The following is an 18,784-nucleotide window of genomic DNA, read 5'->3' on the forward strand; positions in this document are numbered from 1 at the left end:
CATTTAGGTAGCATAAATCTATGTTATCTTGAAAAAACATGAACTGTGTCTTCAATGATATGAATTTATTTTGCTGCTTTATATAGTTTAGCTTTGCTATATCAGCTCTCCAGTGTAACAAATGATGACAGGTATGTGGAAAATCAAGAAAAGATGCACATTGGGCAAATAGAAAACATAATTTCTATTGATAGATGTTTTTCCTGCACTCTGGGTGCATTGTGTCCTCACACAGTTGACTTTGAAGAATGCACCAGAGCAGTAAAAAATTGGTTAAAGAAAAAGAGCATATTGGATGAATAAAATTATAAATCTCTCAATAAATCTTACATCTGTTAAGTTTGATTACAGAGAGTTTCTAAGAGATCTACTAGTAAGTATTTTTCAATTCTTTGTTAGTTACATGGCAAATGTCTTCCACATGATCTCAGCGAATATGATCCGTCTCCTTAATCTGTGGGTTTAATTTACTACTTTATATCATTAAACCTCTGCTTGGTAGAAAAGTATCTGGGTTAAATTAAAAAAGCATGTAGTTATACAGCAAGAAGTATAGTCATATCTTGTCTACCATTCTCAGTTTAAGACATGAAATGTAAAGAAAATAACATTCTAACTATTGGAAAACTTAGTGTTCTGTGGTAACTAGATATTCTCTTAACCAGGAATATCATTAAAGTGCCTTTTAAATTATCCAGTCTCTTCATAAAATTAGTTTTCCGGGCCTTAAATTTATCATTATTTAATGATTTGAATGATAACAAATTTATATTCAAATATTTAAAGTCATTTAAGCAAAAACTACTGTAAAAGCCTATTAATTTTCTGCCTACAGGAGTGTCAGAAGTGCTTCCAAAGTTTCCCCTGTTTTGTCTGCAGCTGCAGCCCCATTCATCACGTTGAGCAGTGAGCAAATGAAAAGATCGTTTTCCACTGGCCTTTAAGCGCAGCATTGTCAGAGAGTTCAACAGCCAAGCGACAGATGAGTTAGGAGCCCCCCAGGGCCCTTTCGATCCACCTAGCTCTCAGATGCTTTGTCCAACAGACACTGAATAGGTGAGTCTTTGTGCTGACCCCCCTCACATCTGCTGACCCACCCAGCCCCCAATGAGCTTCCTCTTCTGCTTTGACAATGTGCTCTAGAGAACTGATACAGCCATATCTGTGTTACCTCTGTTTTATGTCTGGATTTATGTCACTTTAACATTCGCTGTGGGCAATGTGGTGAAAAGCACCCTGCTGAGAGCTCTTCCACTGGGGTTTACAACCTAATTACATTTTTGTGAGCTGTTTAGAAACACAGCGTATTACTGTAATAGTCCCTGACATTTTTTTCTTCCTCTAAACAATACTAGTGAGTGCTGTGATGGACGGCCCCATTGGAAATATCTTATGTTCATTAACATTCTGGGATTTTTTTTCAGCGGGCAGTTTGTGAATCATCTTACTTTGTGGGGAGGCTTAGATCATGTTTCTTAATGCCCCTCTTCCTCGTTGACTGATGGTTCCTGCTTTTCTGTGCGTCCCATTGTAACCTACACATTTGTTTTGTGCGTTCTTGATACTTGCCAAACAGAGGATACATTCATGATGTCTAAAACTGACACATTGCCATTATAGCTAAGGGCACATCCAGGTTAACAGCTAGTTTCATAAACGTTAGGACAGTAATGCAGTATCGTATGAGGAGTCTCTAAAGAGAATTTCAGTTGTTTTTGTGATTTACACTCTTTGGCTAAGCTTAGACGAACGCCCCAGGGGTTTCCACAGGTATTTGCTGCAAGCTTGGAGACAGACTAGTCATACTTTTTCCTGTTGTCAATTTTAAAAACAGTTTGACCCTTAAGTCTTAACTAAATTTTCCACTACATTCAGAAGCACTCATTTCCACTTAAATAACTACATTCTAGGGCGCAGGTGGCCGAGTGGTTAAGGCACGCCCCGTGTACGCAGACGGCCTGGGTTCAAATCCAGCCTGAGGCCCTTTACCGTACGTCTCTCCCCCACTCTCATCCCTGTTTCCAACTCTATCCACTATCCTCCTCTATCAAATAAATGCCCAAAATAAATCTTTAAAAAAATAATAATAACTACATTCTGAGGAAAACACCTGACTGTATCAAGCAGCAACCTCCGGTCCTGAAAAATGAAGCCAATACGGAAGTGCAAAAAATTGTTATACGGCAAGTGTCCACTTGAGGCTGGCTGCAGGAACACCAGAAGTCACGTACACAGCACATGTTAAAAAGCCATTTTTTACACTATAAATAAACTGGTTTACAGCCTGGTTCAAAAACATAACATGTCTCGTTAGCTAATGTCTTCACATCTTCACACTGTACTGGGGGTTAATGTTTTTGTACCACAATCGTTTTAATTATATTCAAGAAAAACCTCAATGCACACTGATAGGTGCGTCTCATTTGATTGACAGATAGCTTGACAGGTAGATGCTACCTATCTGTCTATCTAGCCAGAATGCAAGCTAGCTGACAGGAAGTCAAGCTCAGTGGGCGGGCTCTTCTCTGCTGTTAGGTTGATCCAAAGTTCGGTTGAGACTGCTCTTTCAGTACAGGATTGGCTTCAAAAGCTGTTTGAGTCCGCCTATTGTAATCAAACGGCTGAAGTCACACAGGCTTTGTCCAAATCTTTTTACAGTCTATGGTCTGTATCATCCCCATCCCTCAGTGTCCTCTGTCCTCTCACCAGAGGAGAGTAATCTGGATTGATACCACAGAATAAGGGAAAGCTGTATTTTACTGCAGAGAGATGGGCACACTCATTTTCATGAAGGAGCCAAGCTGAAAACGAGGTGATGGCAATATAACGTCTGCACAGTAAGCTTTCAAAAATGTCTCATTTTAAAATTTTGTACGTGCGTGCAAAAATGTGATCAGCAGAGCCAGCAGGGGAGTGCAGCGCTGTGTGTTTGCATGTCTGAGTGTGCATGTGGAGCTTGTGCTTGGACAAGCTCTCTCCCTCCTGACCTCATTGGCTTCATTAGAATGATACTTCCCTCTTCAACACATCAGTGTGATAAAAAGCTATGATGCCCTAATGACCTTGGCCTTTTCCCTCCAAAATCTAACTGGCTGTTTCTTGAGCCAGAGTGAACATTTGTGGAAAAATTCAAGAACATCAACAGCAGTGGTTCTATGAGAATCCATTTGTTTCTATAAAAAAGTTCAGCTCACTCAAAGAAAACAATGGCTTTGACATGAAAGTTTCCTCGCCATTCCTCTGCAAAGATCACGCCATTCCACAAACTTGAACTGGGTCCCGTCCAGAAGCACCGACTCGTGACAGCATTTGTGTCTTTGGAGTGTTGTATGAAGTAGCAGTGACCTCTGTAGTTCATTAAGGCATCTCTGTTCATCAGTGGGAAAACAACTGTGTGTGTATGTGTAAACATGTCAAAAGTCCAGTTAGCCACGTTAAAACTAGCACAAGTTTAGTGTCCATCATTGGCTTTGAAATGGAAGTGATAACACTGCACAGCAGTGGCATCAAACAGGAGAAACTGGCACACAGTGTTACCTTACAAACTCAAAAGCGTTTTATCCCCACCTACACAGATACACTGTAAGCTAAGTTTCTAAAATCTTCATCCTTAAAGGATTTTAAAAAAAGGTGCATTTTCAGCAACCTAAAATGCATGTGTACAGAAGGACAAAACTCACAGAAAAGCTTCTGTTTTCAAAAATACCCACCTAATTGTGGACAAGGCCATAGAATGAGACCGGATGGGGATTCCCCTCACTTTACAGTCAGTCTAAAGTGAATACTCAAAGAGCTACAGTTTTTTCACTTCTGCATCAGCTTTAGGTTGCTCACTGATGACAGAGCCTAAAATAGTGGGGGGGATCTTGGATGTTAAAGGTTATTTGCAAAATGCCTCAGTGTCTCTGCACAATCACTAAACATGTCAAACTCACCCCATATTTTTGTTGTATTTGGACAGACCTGAATCAGGTTGGATAGAAATCTGCCTGCTAGAGCAAGGCGAACATGGAATCACAGATTTAAGTTTCCCAGGGTGCTTATATGCTGTACGTGATTCCATATGTGGTTAATTTCTTACATGCAAAAAAATAAATGATTCTAAAGGGATTTTAAACAACCCTAAACCACCAAAATTAAAATCAATCAGCCTAAATGTAGCATTTGATTAGACTTTAATGTCTTTTTGCTTTTGATTCTAGTTAAAAATAAACACTCAACTTATCCTCGACTTTTTGTATAATGAAGAAAATATGCTGTCTTTGAATATGCTGTAATGCATGCTCTGAAAAATCGTCTAGAAAGATGGATGGCGAGCAGCTCAGCATGTGATTATCCCCAGCAGAAATAATGATTTAAAACCTTCACAAAAACTTGTGATCTCCAAATGTTGGCAGTTACTTAAGGAAGCTGAAAGATATCCTGGAACAAGAATGTCTACCTCAACTTTGTTTCAACATCTGGTTATTCCTTTCATGTTGTCACGAGTAACAACATTGATTTATGCAAAGGCCGGGCCTTTATCCATAATCGGCCTGTGGTTCTCCACAACAGTGTTGATATTCATCATAAGGAGAAGGATGTGCATGAGAAGGGGAAGGTGCCCGATGAATCTTTGCCAACAGAGAGCAGAAAGGAAAACTGTCGAACAATTTTACATTGGAGGGTGATCAAACAGGACGATGCATCACTGCTTTGTGGTTTCACAGAGGAGAATCCATACTTCCTACTCTGAGCTTAACAATCTCTTTTTTAAATCATGCCAGTATTTGTAGGCCCTCCACAGACCTCTATAGGAGAAAGCACTGGAAATTTAAGACTTCTGACAACTATCAGACTGCTTTTTCATTCTTTCACACACATTACTTTTTGCTCAGAGAAAATAAGGACTGCTCAATGTTTCCCCCCTCTTAGATATCTGTAAGTTTGCTGTGTTCAAAGTTTATTATTTGGTAATTTCCAGGATTTTGCAGAGTTTTCAACGCCTTCTTTCATCATTTCCAAGAATTCACACATCACTTGGCCCAATTTTTGAAGCAGTCTTGAAGAAGTTCCCAGTACTTTAAGAATGCTAGAAAAAAATATGCTTTAAGATAGTTTCACCAAAAGTAAAGCTCCACTTGTATACTTTACAGTCATTTCTATAGGAAAGATGAACATCAGGTTTTTGAAGCAATTTTTGTGCATGCTCTTATTTCTTTTAATCTTCTCTTTGACCTTCTGCATGCATACTGGCACCTGCTGTGTCAGACTGTGTATATACACAAGTGCAATATGGCACGGAAGGATGTTACTAATGTGCTCCCAGGAGCAGCCATTCCTTAACCTTGCAAAGCAGATGGATTCGCCCATTTCCGAGTTTTTCACTGGCGAATCCATCTTGCAAAGCTCCCATCTGAACCGTTTGGGCCCGGTTAGAAAGTAACACGACCAATCAGCGTTGAGGGGCAGAGTCGTGATGTAAGCAAGCAGCAACAAGAGGCTGGTGCAATTATGGTGAAAGACATTAACGTGGATGCTGCTAAAGCGCCAGTTTTATCAGAACTTGATGACATTTCTTCGTTATAAGAAGAACAAAGAACAGCACTGAGTTGTTTTCTTTTCAAAAACAACAAAAGTCATACTAACATGTCTACAGTCACCATGGTTTGCGTTATGTAGCTCTCTATGGAGTTTATTCGTCAGTTGTGGTGCACCTTGGGGCTACGACGTCACGTTTTGTTGCTCTGATTTACCAGTAAAGATGTGACAGACAGAACGTTTAGCCAATCACCCTTTGACTTCTTTTTCAAAGGCTCTGCCCTTTCCCAAAAAATGTCAATGGAGGTTTACCAGATGGATGTGCGAAACAAATCCATGTTTGTCAGGTTAGCCATTCCTCTGAATGGTATAAAACAATTTTGCCCTAACTTTCTATGATGACAAACAGTCAAAGTTGGATGAGTTATTTACAAATCAATCAAGGTCAATATAATTGGCTTTTCTGACAAAATACAAAAAAGCAATATCAATTCAACAAAAATATGTCATGTAAAATAAGTGACTGCATAAATTTTCACCCCTCTAAAGTGACTGACCTAATTCAACAGAGGTCCAGCCAACTGGTGCTAGTAGTCTCACAATTAGTGAAATGGAGATCACCTGAGTGCAGTGAATGTGTCTCTGAAAGTGAAAGTATAAAGACACCTGTGTCTGGAGAGTCCAGTCACTAGTTAATCAGTACTCCTTAATACCATTACACCATGAAGACAAAGAACACTCCTTAAAAGGGTTAAACATCCATGAGGATGAATATCTTTGTAGGCAGTGTAGGTTAATGATCTGTTTAGAAATCTTTAAAAAAAATCGCAGCCTTATATCACCACTGCTTTCACAGCTACAACGCCACATAAACACAAAACCTCTTCTTGCACTGATGCCAATACTCACAGTCAAATTCATAGTCATGCTAGAAGTAATTATAATGGTCAGTTGGAATTTTGAGATATTTGAAAAATGCTTATCAAACTACAAATTTCATGTGTTCTTACCTGAAGAGCAATGAGAATGTTGGGCAGAGCTTGTCCGTAGGTGTCATGGCAGTGAACTGCTAGAGCGCTGCTGGGCACTTCTTTCATAACACTCTGCAGCATCTTAACCATGGAGCCTGGAGTACCCACACCAATGGTGTCACCAAGGGAAATCTCATAACAGCCCATTTCATACAACCGCTTTGCCACCTAGAGACAGGGAAAACTCCTTAACTAGTCAAAGATTAAAACTACATAAGAAATTTGATCTATTGTTATTAAACACAAAAAAGTTTTGTGCGATTTTTGCTTTATTATGAACCAGAGTACAGTTAGTTTGGTAAAAAAAAATTAAATGAAGAAGAAGTAAAATAACTTTAAATCTTCTCAAGTAAAGGAAACTTTATGTTTTTAAACCAAGTGACGTAGCACAACATTTGACCTTTGCAATGACCTTTACTTTTATCCTTAATGTTCATTAAGAATTCATCCATCAATCTTTCATCTATGCAGCTTGCCCCGTTCAGGGTTGAAGGTGCTGGGGCCGATCTCAGCTATCATTGATCAAGATATGGAGTACACCCTGAACTGGCTGCCAGTCATTCACAGGGCCGACATACAGGCAGACTTACATTTAGTCACCAATTAGCCTAACAGGCATGTCTTTGGGCTGTGGGAGGAAGTCACAATGCTGTGAGGGAAACCAAGCGTCCAAAGGGAGAACATGCAAAATCTATACAGAAAGGCCCCTGTCCAACCAAGTTTCAACGTTCTTGCTTTGAGGCGACAGGATTTACCACTGCACCACTGACAAGCTCCTTCATCAAGAAGGAAAATACATAAAACTTAACGCAAGGTTTCTCACCTGAGCAACTTTGGAAGGTTCAATGTGTCCCTCATGGGGGCATCCAAGGGCACAAGAAACATATCTGGAAATCAACATTTGTGAGGGGTTAAATATTTTCAAAGTAACATTTTCAAATTATAATGCCAAGTCACTGAAAGATGGAAACTTGAAGCTGTTGTTTCTGTAATCCTGATTTAGCTGAAGTGACAATGGATATTTTCAAAGAAGAATATTTTACTACTTTCAGTTGTTATACAGACTTGATTCTGTTTGAATAAGGCTAATGCAATTCTGATGAGTTTTTGCCATTATTATTTGGTCTGCTCATCTGTTTATTAATGAGATACATCCATCCATTTTCTACACCTACGGCCAATTTTAGAGTCACCAATTAACCTACCGAGCATGTTTTTGTTGGTGGGAGGAAGCCGGAGTACCTGGAGAGAACCCACACATGCACAGGGAGAACATGCAAACTCCATACAGAAAGGCCCTGACTGGGAAGCGAACCAGGGACCTTCTTGCTGTGAGGCAACAGCGCCAATCACTGTGCCATCATGCAGCCCCAAGTGAGATACACTATATGAAAATAAGTATTTGGACTCCTGACCATTACACCAACAGGGACTGTAATGACACTGTATTCAAATAGGTGTACTTTAATATTGAGTTTGTCCCCCTGCTGCAGCTTTAACAGCCTACACTCCTCTTGCAAAGCTTTCCACAACATTTCTGAGTGTTTCTGTGGGAATTTGTGTCCACTCACTCTGCAGCACATTTATGAGGTACAGGCACTCATGTTGGATGAGAAGGCCTTGCTCGTAATCACCATTCCAGTTCATCCCAAAAGTGCTCGATGGCGTTGAGGTGAGACTCTGTGCACGCCAGTCAAGTTCTTCCACACTGAACTAATCAAACCATGTCTTTAAAGTCATTAATTTGTGCACTGGGGCACAGTCATGTTGGAACAGAAAAGAACTAAGCCCAGATTGTTGCCACAAGGTTGGAAGCATAGCATTGTCCAAAATATCTTGGTATGGTGAAGCATAAAAACTGTCCTTCGCTGGAGATAAGGGGCCTAGCCCAAGCCCTGGAAAACAGCCCCATACCCATATCCCTCCTCTACCAAACTTTGAGGTTGGCTCAATGCAGTCAGGCAAGTAATGTTCTCCCAGCATCTGCCAAAACCAGACTTGCCCATCTGACTGCTAAACATAGAAGAGTGATCGACCACGCCACAGAACACGTTTCCACTGTTCCGCAGTCCAGTGTCGTTGTGTTTTACACCACTCCATCTGAAGTTCAGCACTGAACTTGGGGATGTGAGGCTTGCTGCTTAGTCACAGAAAAACAGTTTTTGTTACATTCATGCCAGGGGGAAGTTCGTAACTCTTCAGCAATGGAATTAGCAGAGCCTTAGCAACTTCTATGTACCATGTGTGTCATTGACCCCCGCACTATGTGTTTTATCATGGCTAAGTTGTTCTTCCTGAATGCTTCCACTTTGTTATATCACTTACAGTTGACTGTCGAATCTCCAGCAGGGATGAAATTTCACAAACCATCTTATCGCAAAGGCGGCATTCATCACAGTACCACACTCTTCAGAACAACCTATTTTGTATCACAAAATGTTCACAGAGACTGCATGGCTAGGTGCTTGATTTTATACACCTGTGGCAACAGGTCTGATTGAAACACCTGAATTCAATGATTAACAGGTGTGGCCAAATACTTTTGTCCATGTAGTGTATCTCATATGTATACTAAAGGATTTAGAGGAGGTATAGATTTAGTTGTTTATTAGATGGTTTTGGTTATACCGATCTTGATTCTGTGCCATTTATGAATCAACAAACATTGTGTTGTGATAGTGCTAACATTGAATTGCTAAACTAGTGCGCTTATCTCTTTTGGACCAGGAGGCTCATATGAATGGAGGAAACTCCAACTGCCATGGGCAGCTTGCCTTTCCATATCTGACAAAGGCACAGCTAAATTCAGTGACTTTCCCTGTTTGGTTTTCTTTAATGTCCATCTGGACTTGTGGTTTCCTTATGCATAGATATAACCTGGTGAACATCTGGAAGTTTGCTGTAAAGGTATCATTACTGTTCTCTCCTTCATATAGAAACCGCAGTACTTTGAACAGTTTAAATTTAGAGATTATCAGTGTAAAATTAGAGCAAGAACAACCATAGATATGTGTTTTCACTCATTCTAAGTGACAATTAACATCAAGAGTACTAACCCACGGACAGGAATTTGGTGCGCTTTGGCAGTGTTAATGACTTCCTGAAACCTCAGCATGCTTTCATCAATAGAGCAGTTAATATTCATTTTACTGAATGTTTCAGACGCTGACCCGAACACCGCCACCTCAGTTGCACCAGCTGCAACCTTAAATAAAGCAGAAAAGAAAAACAAACTTGTAAAACTGTTTTGAACGCTTTGACTCAGTCACACTTACGTAAGTGCAGGAATTATCTGCCAAAAAGGACTATGGTTCCAAGAATTAATTACAATTGACAAGTAAGGGCATATAGTTATAGTTTACAGCAACAAATATAGTGCTGAAGTGAAAATGTATGCTTACGGCATCCTGAAAGCCTTGAATGTTAGGTGTCAGAACAGGGTACTGAACATGACGAGCTCGCTGGATGCCTTTGAGAACATCAGAGTGGTCTGCCATCTGGATGAAGGGGGAAAACATATGATGTAGAAAAATAAACCTTTAACATCATGTTCTCAAGAATACATTACCTGCACAAATGTTTTCACATGCTTCTGGGCTGCATGCTTTTCATAAAGGGTAGAATTACATTTGCATTTAACATTTATTTGTAAAAACAAACATTTAACACTTTTTTCTTTTCCACAGCATAAATACAGGTACTGTGTATAACAGGGAAAATTAGAGTTGCTTGAAAGTATTCAAGTATTCTTTCCAAAGCATATGCATGTCCAAGAAGGAGCACATTTCCTTAGTACTTACAAAGACAAGAAAGAGAGTGTAATAAATCACTCAGCACTCTTTTGCTTTTCACAAAGAAGAGTTATTACCTGAGGTACCCACTTTGAAGACACAAAGCTGGTGGCCTCGATCACAGGCAGGCCTGTTTCTGAGAGCAAGTCTATCAGCTGGATTTTCACCCCTGTCGGAACAATTTCCTGGGGAACAATGAAAGTGAAACAGCTCTTTCTGGATTTGATTCTATTCAAGATGGGAGGTAGGACAAGAAGATATGTTGCAGGTTTTGTTTTTCTGGCTACACCTCCTGCCAGACATATTGATATTCATGCTTTATCTTGTACTTGTTGAATTTAGTGTGATCTCTGACAATACACAATATTCCTCTTTGTAATTCTTGCTGGTAAATAAACTTATCTGTGCATCCTGTGCAATCTGTAATGCTACAGGAGTGTAATAATGAAATCATAAAGCAGTGACATGCTAAGCAGAGGAAACTAAGCCAGAAGCCATGTCATCTTTCTTATTCAATTTCAAAGAAAATGTGAAACACATGCCCCTGGCAATTATGGCAAAACACCCCATATGTTATGGATTATATTTTAAATGAAAGATAGAGGGAAAGAAGGGGGTTTCCAGTGTTGATAGTATATAGTTATACAAAACAAGAAGGGATATAAATAAATGAGTTTCGTGACTGGAATGACAGTGTATACCTTTTCATTTTGAAGTCCATCCCTAGGCCCAACTTCGACTATTCTAACAAACGCTGGGTACTCATGTCCTGTGATGGTCTGGAAAAATAAAACAAAAAGACAGTAAAGTGATGAAAACCACTCAGCAAGACACTGAAAACAGAAACCAAGTTAGGCTATTATTTGGCAAGGAATGCTCAAGGACATGTTACTTCTGACATGAACTGTCTGCCTGCAAGCCAAAAGGAAATATGAGAAACAAAACATAAACCTGTCATGCCATTAGGATGCAAAACTCATGAGATGTGTCACAGAAAAGACTGGGAAAGAAGGTAAGGGTAACTCCACACAAACCACAAGAGATCGTCTGAGGATTAGGGTATTTCCTGGATTGAACTACATATCTCTTAAGAAAAGGCCCTCGTTGAGGTTTATGTGTTCCATTGCTGAGCATTAAGTTTAAAGAACAACGTTTATTTTTTACCTGTTTCTCACTTTAGGCAAGCTAGACACAACGAAACTCACCGGAAACCGATTTTCTTAATACAATTGATTGCAGCCGCCAGGGCAGTTAGGGCAGTTCACTGTGATGGCTAACGGCTACCAGCCAACGTCAGTGGTAACGACTAGTGCTAACAAACTTTGAGCCAGATCATCAACAGTGACAGTGTAGGTCCAGTTTTCACTTCTTGTCTCATTTCTTTCACTAACTCGGTGCGGACATATTTGTGTTGAGTTTCAAAGCTTCACCGACTAGGAAACAAATTTTAGCATCTAACGTTTTTGCTGAAGCTAGTTAGTTCACAGTACCCCAGACAGGTGTGACGGTTTAAAGAGTGACCCTGCTTACTGGCGACTTTTGGGTGAATGCGTCTGTCTTCGATTTTCGTAAGTAAAAAAAAAAAATCCTCTTTGCCGATGTTCTCATCAAATTTTAACATTATTGTGAAAATCTAATCGTAGGGGCAATCGCGAGGACTCTGTTTTTACCGTCTGCCCTGACAACCACAGAAGCAAAGTCAGCAGTTAACACGGTTACAGGTTAGACCAAAACCCCGGTTGGTTTAGAAATGGTGAAAGGGGAGACAAGGAGCTGTTTATTTACCAAGCCGACTTCTTCTTGTATTACTGTGCTGGGGTAATTTTGCTTTTACTCAAATAGTTAGTCCCAATCATCACGAAAGGGGAAAATAATGCATTTTTGATACACAGTTTTATCGTGATAGTTCTGACCAACGCTCCTCAATCCATCAAATACAATGCTATCTTTGATGCCTGAATGTCGATACAGAACTCTAGTTCTTGTTCTTAAACTTCATTTTTCCTTATTCATACATGTGCGCTTTAGATGAAGAGTTTTAATACATAGGTTTTTATTTTAATTCATTAATTATTTTTTTACTAACAAAGTAGGGCTTACAAGTTGACAAGGTCAATTTAGACTCAAAGTTATCAAATATCCAGGCCGGAAAACCGAAGTAGTTATGTATAATGTCCCAAGTAGTAGACATGGGCTATGTAGCATATGTCTGTCTACTACTTGGGGAAAGACTGTCTTCACCTTGTTTGAATCTTTCACTAAATACAAACATTGAATTAGATAACTGAGTCGTATTTTAATGTATGGGACCAGGAGCAACAGCTGTCTACTTGTTGACAGTATTTCTCTGGTTAAAATAATGTGAAATAATCATGAGGCAGTCTAATGAAGTTACATAACAGAATGCAGACACACCTTTTCTGATTTTTAGTTACATAAAGTCTATTAATTAATAAGGAAACAATCTACAACTTCTAAGACAGAAGCCTTTGCACATAACACATTTGAAACTAGAGCAAGATTTCAATTGAAAGGGGAGTGTTATATAAGAAGTATGCAGCATCCACGCTGTCATCCGTAGCTGGCTGCAGTGCTCCAGCCTCTGTCATGAGAGAGTCATGTGGCAGAGCATGTGCAGCAGATTAGAAACAAGAAAACAACGCCCACCTTCTCCTCCTGCAGCCAGCGTCTTAGCCATGGGTAGTCCTGGATGAGTTGCTCATAGCTGAGGCAGTGCTTCACTGAGGTGGGTACGTTACCCATCCGGATGGCTGCTGTTCAGCCTGCTGCACCCCTGTGTCCTCTGAGACTGTCCTCCAAAGACCGCTGCAACTGGTCTAGCAAATTGAAGCATCAGATCAATATACTAATGCAGGCCACAAGGAGGGAGAGCCTTGCTGCGTGAGGAGGTGGTATCAGAGGATGGCTGCATGTGATGAAGGATGAGTCAGCAGTTGCCATGGCAGCCACATCCCTGCTAGGGAGGGGATGAAAACAGAGGGAAGCGAGGATGGAGTCTGAGAGGAAATGGTGTGAAGCAAAGTGAGAAATGGAGTGATGTGGGAGATTTGTGTTGCGCTTTAGATGAGGAAATCTAGTGAAAACATTTTGAGAAAAGATTAAAATAGTGCATCCACAATAGGAAGGTAGAAAGTTCACCTTGTACAAATTGAAGTTTACTTCAAGAGACCTCTAAAGGGTTTTTTCTTCCTTGTGAAAATAAGTTTTTTGTAAGTCTGAGAATTTATGTTTTATATCTTGATGAAGCAATAAAATTAGACAAACATTCAGCAGTTCTAGTGAAAATTGAAGGCTTCTGGGAAACAGGCTGCTTTGATTGATCTCCTGTGACCTTAACATTTGAGGGGTTTCCATTGCCAGACGTGACACTGCTGCCAATGTCAACTGCATGGTGTAATAAAATCCCAAGTTAAGCTGGGGCAACATTTACCAGAGAAAGAGCCATTCTTCTGAACCCAGATGTTAACAATAGAGTGGCTTAATGAAGTCCTAGCATTCAACCATCTCACCACGCTAAACTGCTCTGTGATGAGAGACCTCTGCCTCTCTCAGGGGAGGAGGGCGACTCATATGATCAGCCCTGAAAAAGCCTTTTTTGTCACAGACTTCAAGGTTGATGTCTATCAGTTGCCACCCCTTAAAGTTAAACTGCCTTTGGCGTATTGCCTTCAATCACTTATTTGTGGTTGTCTGAGGACCAGAGAAACTAGAAATGCAACAGCTTAAGAAGTTGAAGTTTGTTGTGAAGAAGTTTTAAATCAAGTTTAAAAGATTTTTAAATTGTAGTTCCCATTAAACCAAGTCAGTGCTGATCACTCAAAATGTCAGAATAATGTCAAAGTTTGAGTGAGTTATTAGACCTTTAATTGCCTTATGGAGTCTGAATATTTTGTTTGAATCAGATCCTGCAGATAAAAATGCTGCAAAGAAAATGCAAGCTACAATGCTGCCTGTTTTGGATATGGATTATGGAGACACTCTACCTCAACTGCTTCTCTGTCTTGAAGCTACTGGCTCATATCAAGCTTTATCACTACAGGTGCTTTTACTATTAGGCTAGCCTCTCCCAAACTTCACTATGCTGCAGCCCAATTTGATATCTGAAAATCTTCTGGGGCCCACCAAAACCCTTGTACAAGCATAACATGATACTGAGACATTTCCCTATTATTTATCAGGTTTTTCTCTTCAGAAACAGGGAATTTCAATGCCAATGTTTTGCCTCAGATACATTGATATTACCTGGAATGGAAAGATGCACCAATGCATTAAAACATGTTGATGACAGATGCCAATGTTTATCATACATGAAAACAGACAAAGTTGAAAGCTGAAGGACATAATGTTGTAAGAGATAATGCTAAAATATGTCATAACCAATGATGGACCATTGTCTGTTTTTGCTGCGCACGCCCTCCCAGCTGACTGTCCAGATCAGCCAAGTATGTAGCGTGCAGCATCTCTGATGTGGTGTAAATTAGCTGAAAAATTATGAAACACTTTCTCCCATTGTCACTCCAGCAGGCTGTGTGGATGCAGTTTGAAATGAGGCCAAAAGACTGCAGCAGGATGTGTCGACCTGGTGGAAGAGTAAGTTTAAAACATGATGCAAAACCTTTGAAAAATAACACACTCGCCACATATACTGCAGACTTTAATATCCCCGCAGCTTTAACTGCACAGCAGTTAGTTTGAAAACGTAATCACACTTTTCTCTTCAATCGAACAGCTGATGAGAATAGTCAGGGCATTAGATTTGTCCGTTGCTTACCTGATTCCCTCGCTAAGGGCCCTGAAACATCTTTTTACGCGCAGAGGTTGACTCTGATCACAGTGTGAAAAGAGTAGTATCTACTCCATGAGTATGCATCGCTACCTTATTAGATCCCACTACAAGGACTGCTATTTTGGTGAAGAAATTAAACAAAGCACACAAGGGCAGCAGATTAACAATCACAATTATTAAACAAGTAAAATTGTTTAATGAAAAACAAACCATTGGTATCGGTATGGGCCAAATTGTTATTTTAAACATTGGCATCAGCCCTGATTTCCCAGTTGGTGCATCACTATCGTTAAGTGTTTGTGGTGTTACAAACTGTGTTAATTTTAGTAGCCGATTTTAATTTTAGTTTTAGTTTATTTCTTTAAATGAAGTGCATTTTAGTTAAACTAGTCCCAATGAAGTTATTTCTACCCTTTTCAGTTTTAGTCTAGTTTTAGCTGACGAAGACTCAAAACATTTTAGTCTAGTTTTAGTCCATAAAAATTCCTCACATTTTATTCTGAACTTTTAGTCCAAGCATTTATTTTCTCGCCTAAATTTGGTACCAAGTCATGGTAGTGTGTTCTCTGCACTCTGCTAAACCTGGGGTTCCTGCTTTGTACAGCTGAGAGGCAGAACAGCTACAGATGCATTGCATTTTGACAGATTTACCACCAGTGGAGAAATATCACAGATTTTGAATGTCCGATGAAAAATAAATTGTATACTAAATATAATTTATTTTAGTCTAGTTTTAGTCATTTTGACGACAACTAAACTTAGTTTTTGTCAGTTTTAGTCATCACAGGTCTATTTTTGTTAGTTTTAGTCTAGTTCTGTCATGGAAAAAAGGCTGTTGACGAATAGTTATAGTTAGTTAGTTAGTTAGTCATAGTTTTAGTTGATATATTAACACTGGTCACAAAGTACAATTAATAAGCCCCAGCCATTTATTTTGTTTTGATAAGGCATTGGCAAAGTTGCTTAAATCTTCATTTTTATTATTAATCTCTATAAATGTACTTTGTGGCCCTGTAACCTCTTCCCAAAGCAACATTAATGTCTCAGAAGACTATTTTAAATTCTGACAAATAGTTTTATACACCAGACAAAATAAATGATGAAAAGTAGACATGAGTTAAACGTCTGGCCGTTTGTTGTTACTTTTGAGACATAAAATGAAATAAAATTTAATCAAGCATTTTCTGATCATGTAATATGTGATTTACATCCCTTTTAGATTCCTACGATTTTTAGACATAAGCCCACCGACAATAGCTCTGGGGCCCACACTTTGGGATGCACTGCACTAGGCAAAGGAACGGAGCCTGGAGCCTAATGAGTCAAGGTGCCTCAAGATAAAGTCACAATAGGTGTGCACCTGATAATGAGGTGCATCTAGAACAATTTTCAATATTTAAGATGTGTATTTAGAGTTTAAATAAGTTCCAACTGTGGTAAAAGTTGCATCAAGATATATTTTGATTGTCCAGAAAAAAAACCCACCAAAACAAAAACCACCCTGTTTATCATAGGTGACAAATTTCATACTCACCACTGTGAATTGTATCACTCTGTAGACTGGCTCTTGATGGGTCAGCCTGGAAAGCAGCACAGTATTCAGTTTATTTACAAAGCACTTATTGGTAAACTATCTCCTTACCTTACTTCTCTCCGATCTAACTCAAGCCATACAACCATATCCTGAACTGGATCACTTTGAAAACCCAAGGTTGAACTGATTTGGGAGGGACTGGCAAGGATAGAGTTGCTGCAAATACACTATTAATGTAGAATTCTTTCAAAATGACATCTCAGCTGCCCTCTCAAGTAATTGTCACTGTTTTTAGAGAGCTTATTCCTGATGTACATCTGGAAAGTGATTGCAACTGCTTTATAGTGTGACTCATCAACCAGGGATTACATTTGCAAGAATGAGTGTATGTCTATGAATGTTTTTTGTGATTATTTTAACTTTATAACTTGTGTTTTCTATTCTGTCTTTTATTGTATTGCTGCAGGGCACCTTAGAAAAAAGATATTAATCGCACTCCCTGCTAAAATAGATAAATGAATCCTGCATATAACAATGCTGAAGAAGCCCTAAATTATTGCCCGATTTGATGACACACTGGGCACGCTATTGCAAAGTTTCAGGAATGTTTATTGTTTATTTAGTCTTTTAAATTATTACGTAATGTGTCATATCAGAGCAAGAATTGCTTACAATCTCATAAGATAACTTTGTAATCATTTAACTTAGCAGTCTATCGCTGGATATACAACACGTTTACAGTAGTTCATGGTTAATGTCTCCTTCCCAGTGCCTCCTTCTCTGTGCATGATGACTGCATGAGTCGATTAACCCTAACTGGCCTTTTACCATTCCTTCTTTCAAGGAAACTCGGCTGCTATGGTTTATCTTGACAAGCACCAGCTGCAGAGGGTTACTTTAAAGAACTGGCCTTCAGGGGTTTTTGCTGCTTTTAGGAATCAATGTCATGCAGGTGAGTGGAAACTTTGAAGTTTAACGTGGTTAATGCGTAAAGAAGAGTTGACATTTTGCAAAAGATAGTAATCTAAAGTTTTCATCTGTCATCTAAGAAAAGGTAAGTTGCATTTGTGTAAGACATCCAGGTGAAATTGATTAAACGTCAGGTGGGATTTTACCCCACTGATATGTAAAACACTGACAACCCTTTTATACTGTACATCAATTGGTACAATATGGGAGTGGATAAAAATGTCTAATAAATGTACCATAATTTACAAACTTGTGTTCCTGCAGATCCTTAGAAAAACTTTTAAGTGTTGAAGTAGGTATAGAATAGTTAAGTTAAATTCTATTTGTATTTGTGACAGAGCTAAAGTGTTGGTTTGCTGTTTGACTGAGACATGCTTTTCTTCTTTGATAGTGTGCCAATTTTTGTCATTTACCTGGGACCATGATCAATAAAAAATTGCACTCAATAAGGCACATTTACTAAAAAGTAAAGTTATTTCTTGGATGAATTTCTGATGGGAGAAAAGCTACACTGGCTCTACTCTGGGCGCAAATGGCCTTGTGGTTATAATGCCTGTGAAAAGTATTCACCCCCTTGGATGTTTTCCCCTTTTATTGATGTTAAAGCAATCATGGTCAATATAATTGAGCTTTTTGACAAAAAAATACAAACCCTTTTTAAAGTCAAAGTGAAAGCAAATTTTTTCAAAGTAATGTCAATGAAACAAAAATATTTAATGTAAAATGAAGTAACTGCATAAATTTTCACGCCCTTGTGGCTGACCAAATTCAACAGAGGTCCAAAATTTCCTAGCACTGAACATCCCTCAGAATTCAGTTAAATCTATCATCAATAAATAGAAGGAATATGGCACATGTGTAAATCTGCCTTGATCAGGCCGTCCTCACAAACTGAGTGACTGTAGCTGTTTTTACACAGAGATTCCGCAATAAAGGCAAAAAGGAATGCCCCTCTCTGTTCTGCAACAAGCAATTCACACAAAGGTGTAACAGAGCCGTGCATGCCCAAGCTTACACACACACCCCGATGTCCCGTCATCAGATGGCAGCCGCTGCCCGAGCTGCTGCTTTCAATGAAACTCGAAACTCTGGATTTCTCAGTTCAAAACTTTGTATTTTCTAAATGAAATAT

General features: G+C 39.3%; 1 protein-coding gene and 1 long non-coding RNA gene across 7 annotated transcripts in view; one reads left to right on the plus strand and one right to left on the minus strand.

The window, feature by feature from the left end:
- Positions 1–13,234, minus strand: part of hmgcll1 (3-hydroxymethyl-3-methylglutaryl-CoA lyase-like 1) — a 29,240-nt gene extending 16,006 nt beyond the window's left edge. The window contains exons 1-7 of the mRNA XM_041789228.1: positions 13,010–13,234; positions 11,044–11,121; positions 10,420–10,527; positions 9,953–10,048; positions 9,608–9,756; positions 7,375–7,438; positions 6,531–6,719 (exon numbers count right to left, since the gene is read on the minus strand). Of these exons, the coding sequence (XP_041645162.1) occupies positions 6,531–6,719; positions 7,375–7,438; positions 9,608–9,756; positions 9,953–10,048; positions 10,420–10,527; positions 11,044–11,121; positions 13,010–13,105 (780 nt within the window). The 5' untranslated portion in view covers positions 13,106–13,234. The remainder of the gene's footprint in view (positions 1–6,530; positions 6,720–7,374; positions 7,439–9,607; positions 9,757–9,952; positions 10,049–10,419; positions 10,528–11,043; positions 11,122–13,009) is intronic.
- LOC121510892 overlaps positions 11,593–18,784 on the plus strand; it is a 123,875-nt gene continuing 116,683 nt past the window's right edge. For all 6 annotated transcript variants that reach the window (XR_005991997.1, XR_005991998.1, XR_005992001.1 and 3 more), the window contains exons 1-3: positions 11,593–11,910; positions 14,885–14,953; positions 17,528–17,635. This is a non-coding gene — a long non-coding RNA (uncharacterized LOC121510892). The remainder of the gene's footprint in view (positions 11,911–14,884; positions 14,954–17,527; positions 17,636–18,784) is intronic.

This window comes from Cheilinus undulatus, linkage group 6 (assembly GCF_018320785.1).
Source record: "Cheilinus undulatus linkage group 6, ASM1832078v1, whole genome shotgun sequence".
Lineage (NCBI taxonomy): Eukaryota > Metazoa > Chordata > Actinopteri > Labriformes > Labridae > Cheilinus > Cheilinus undulatus.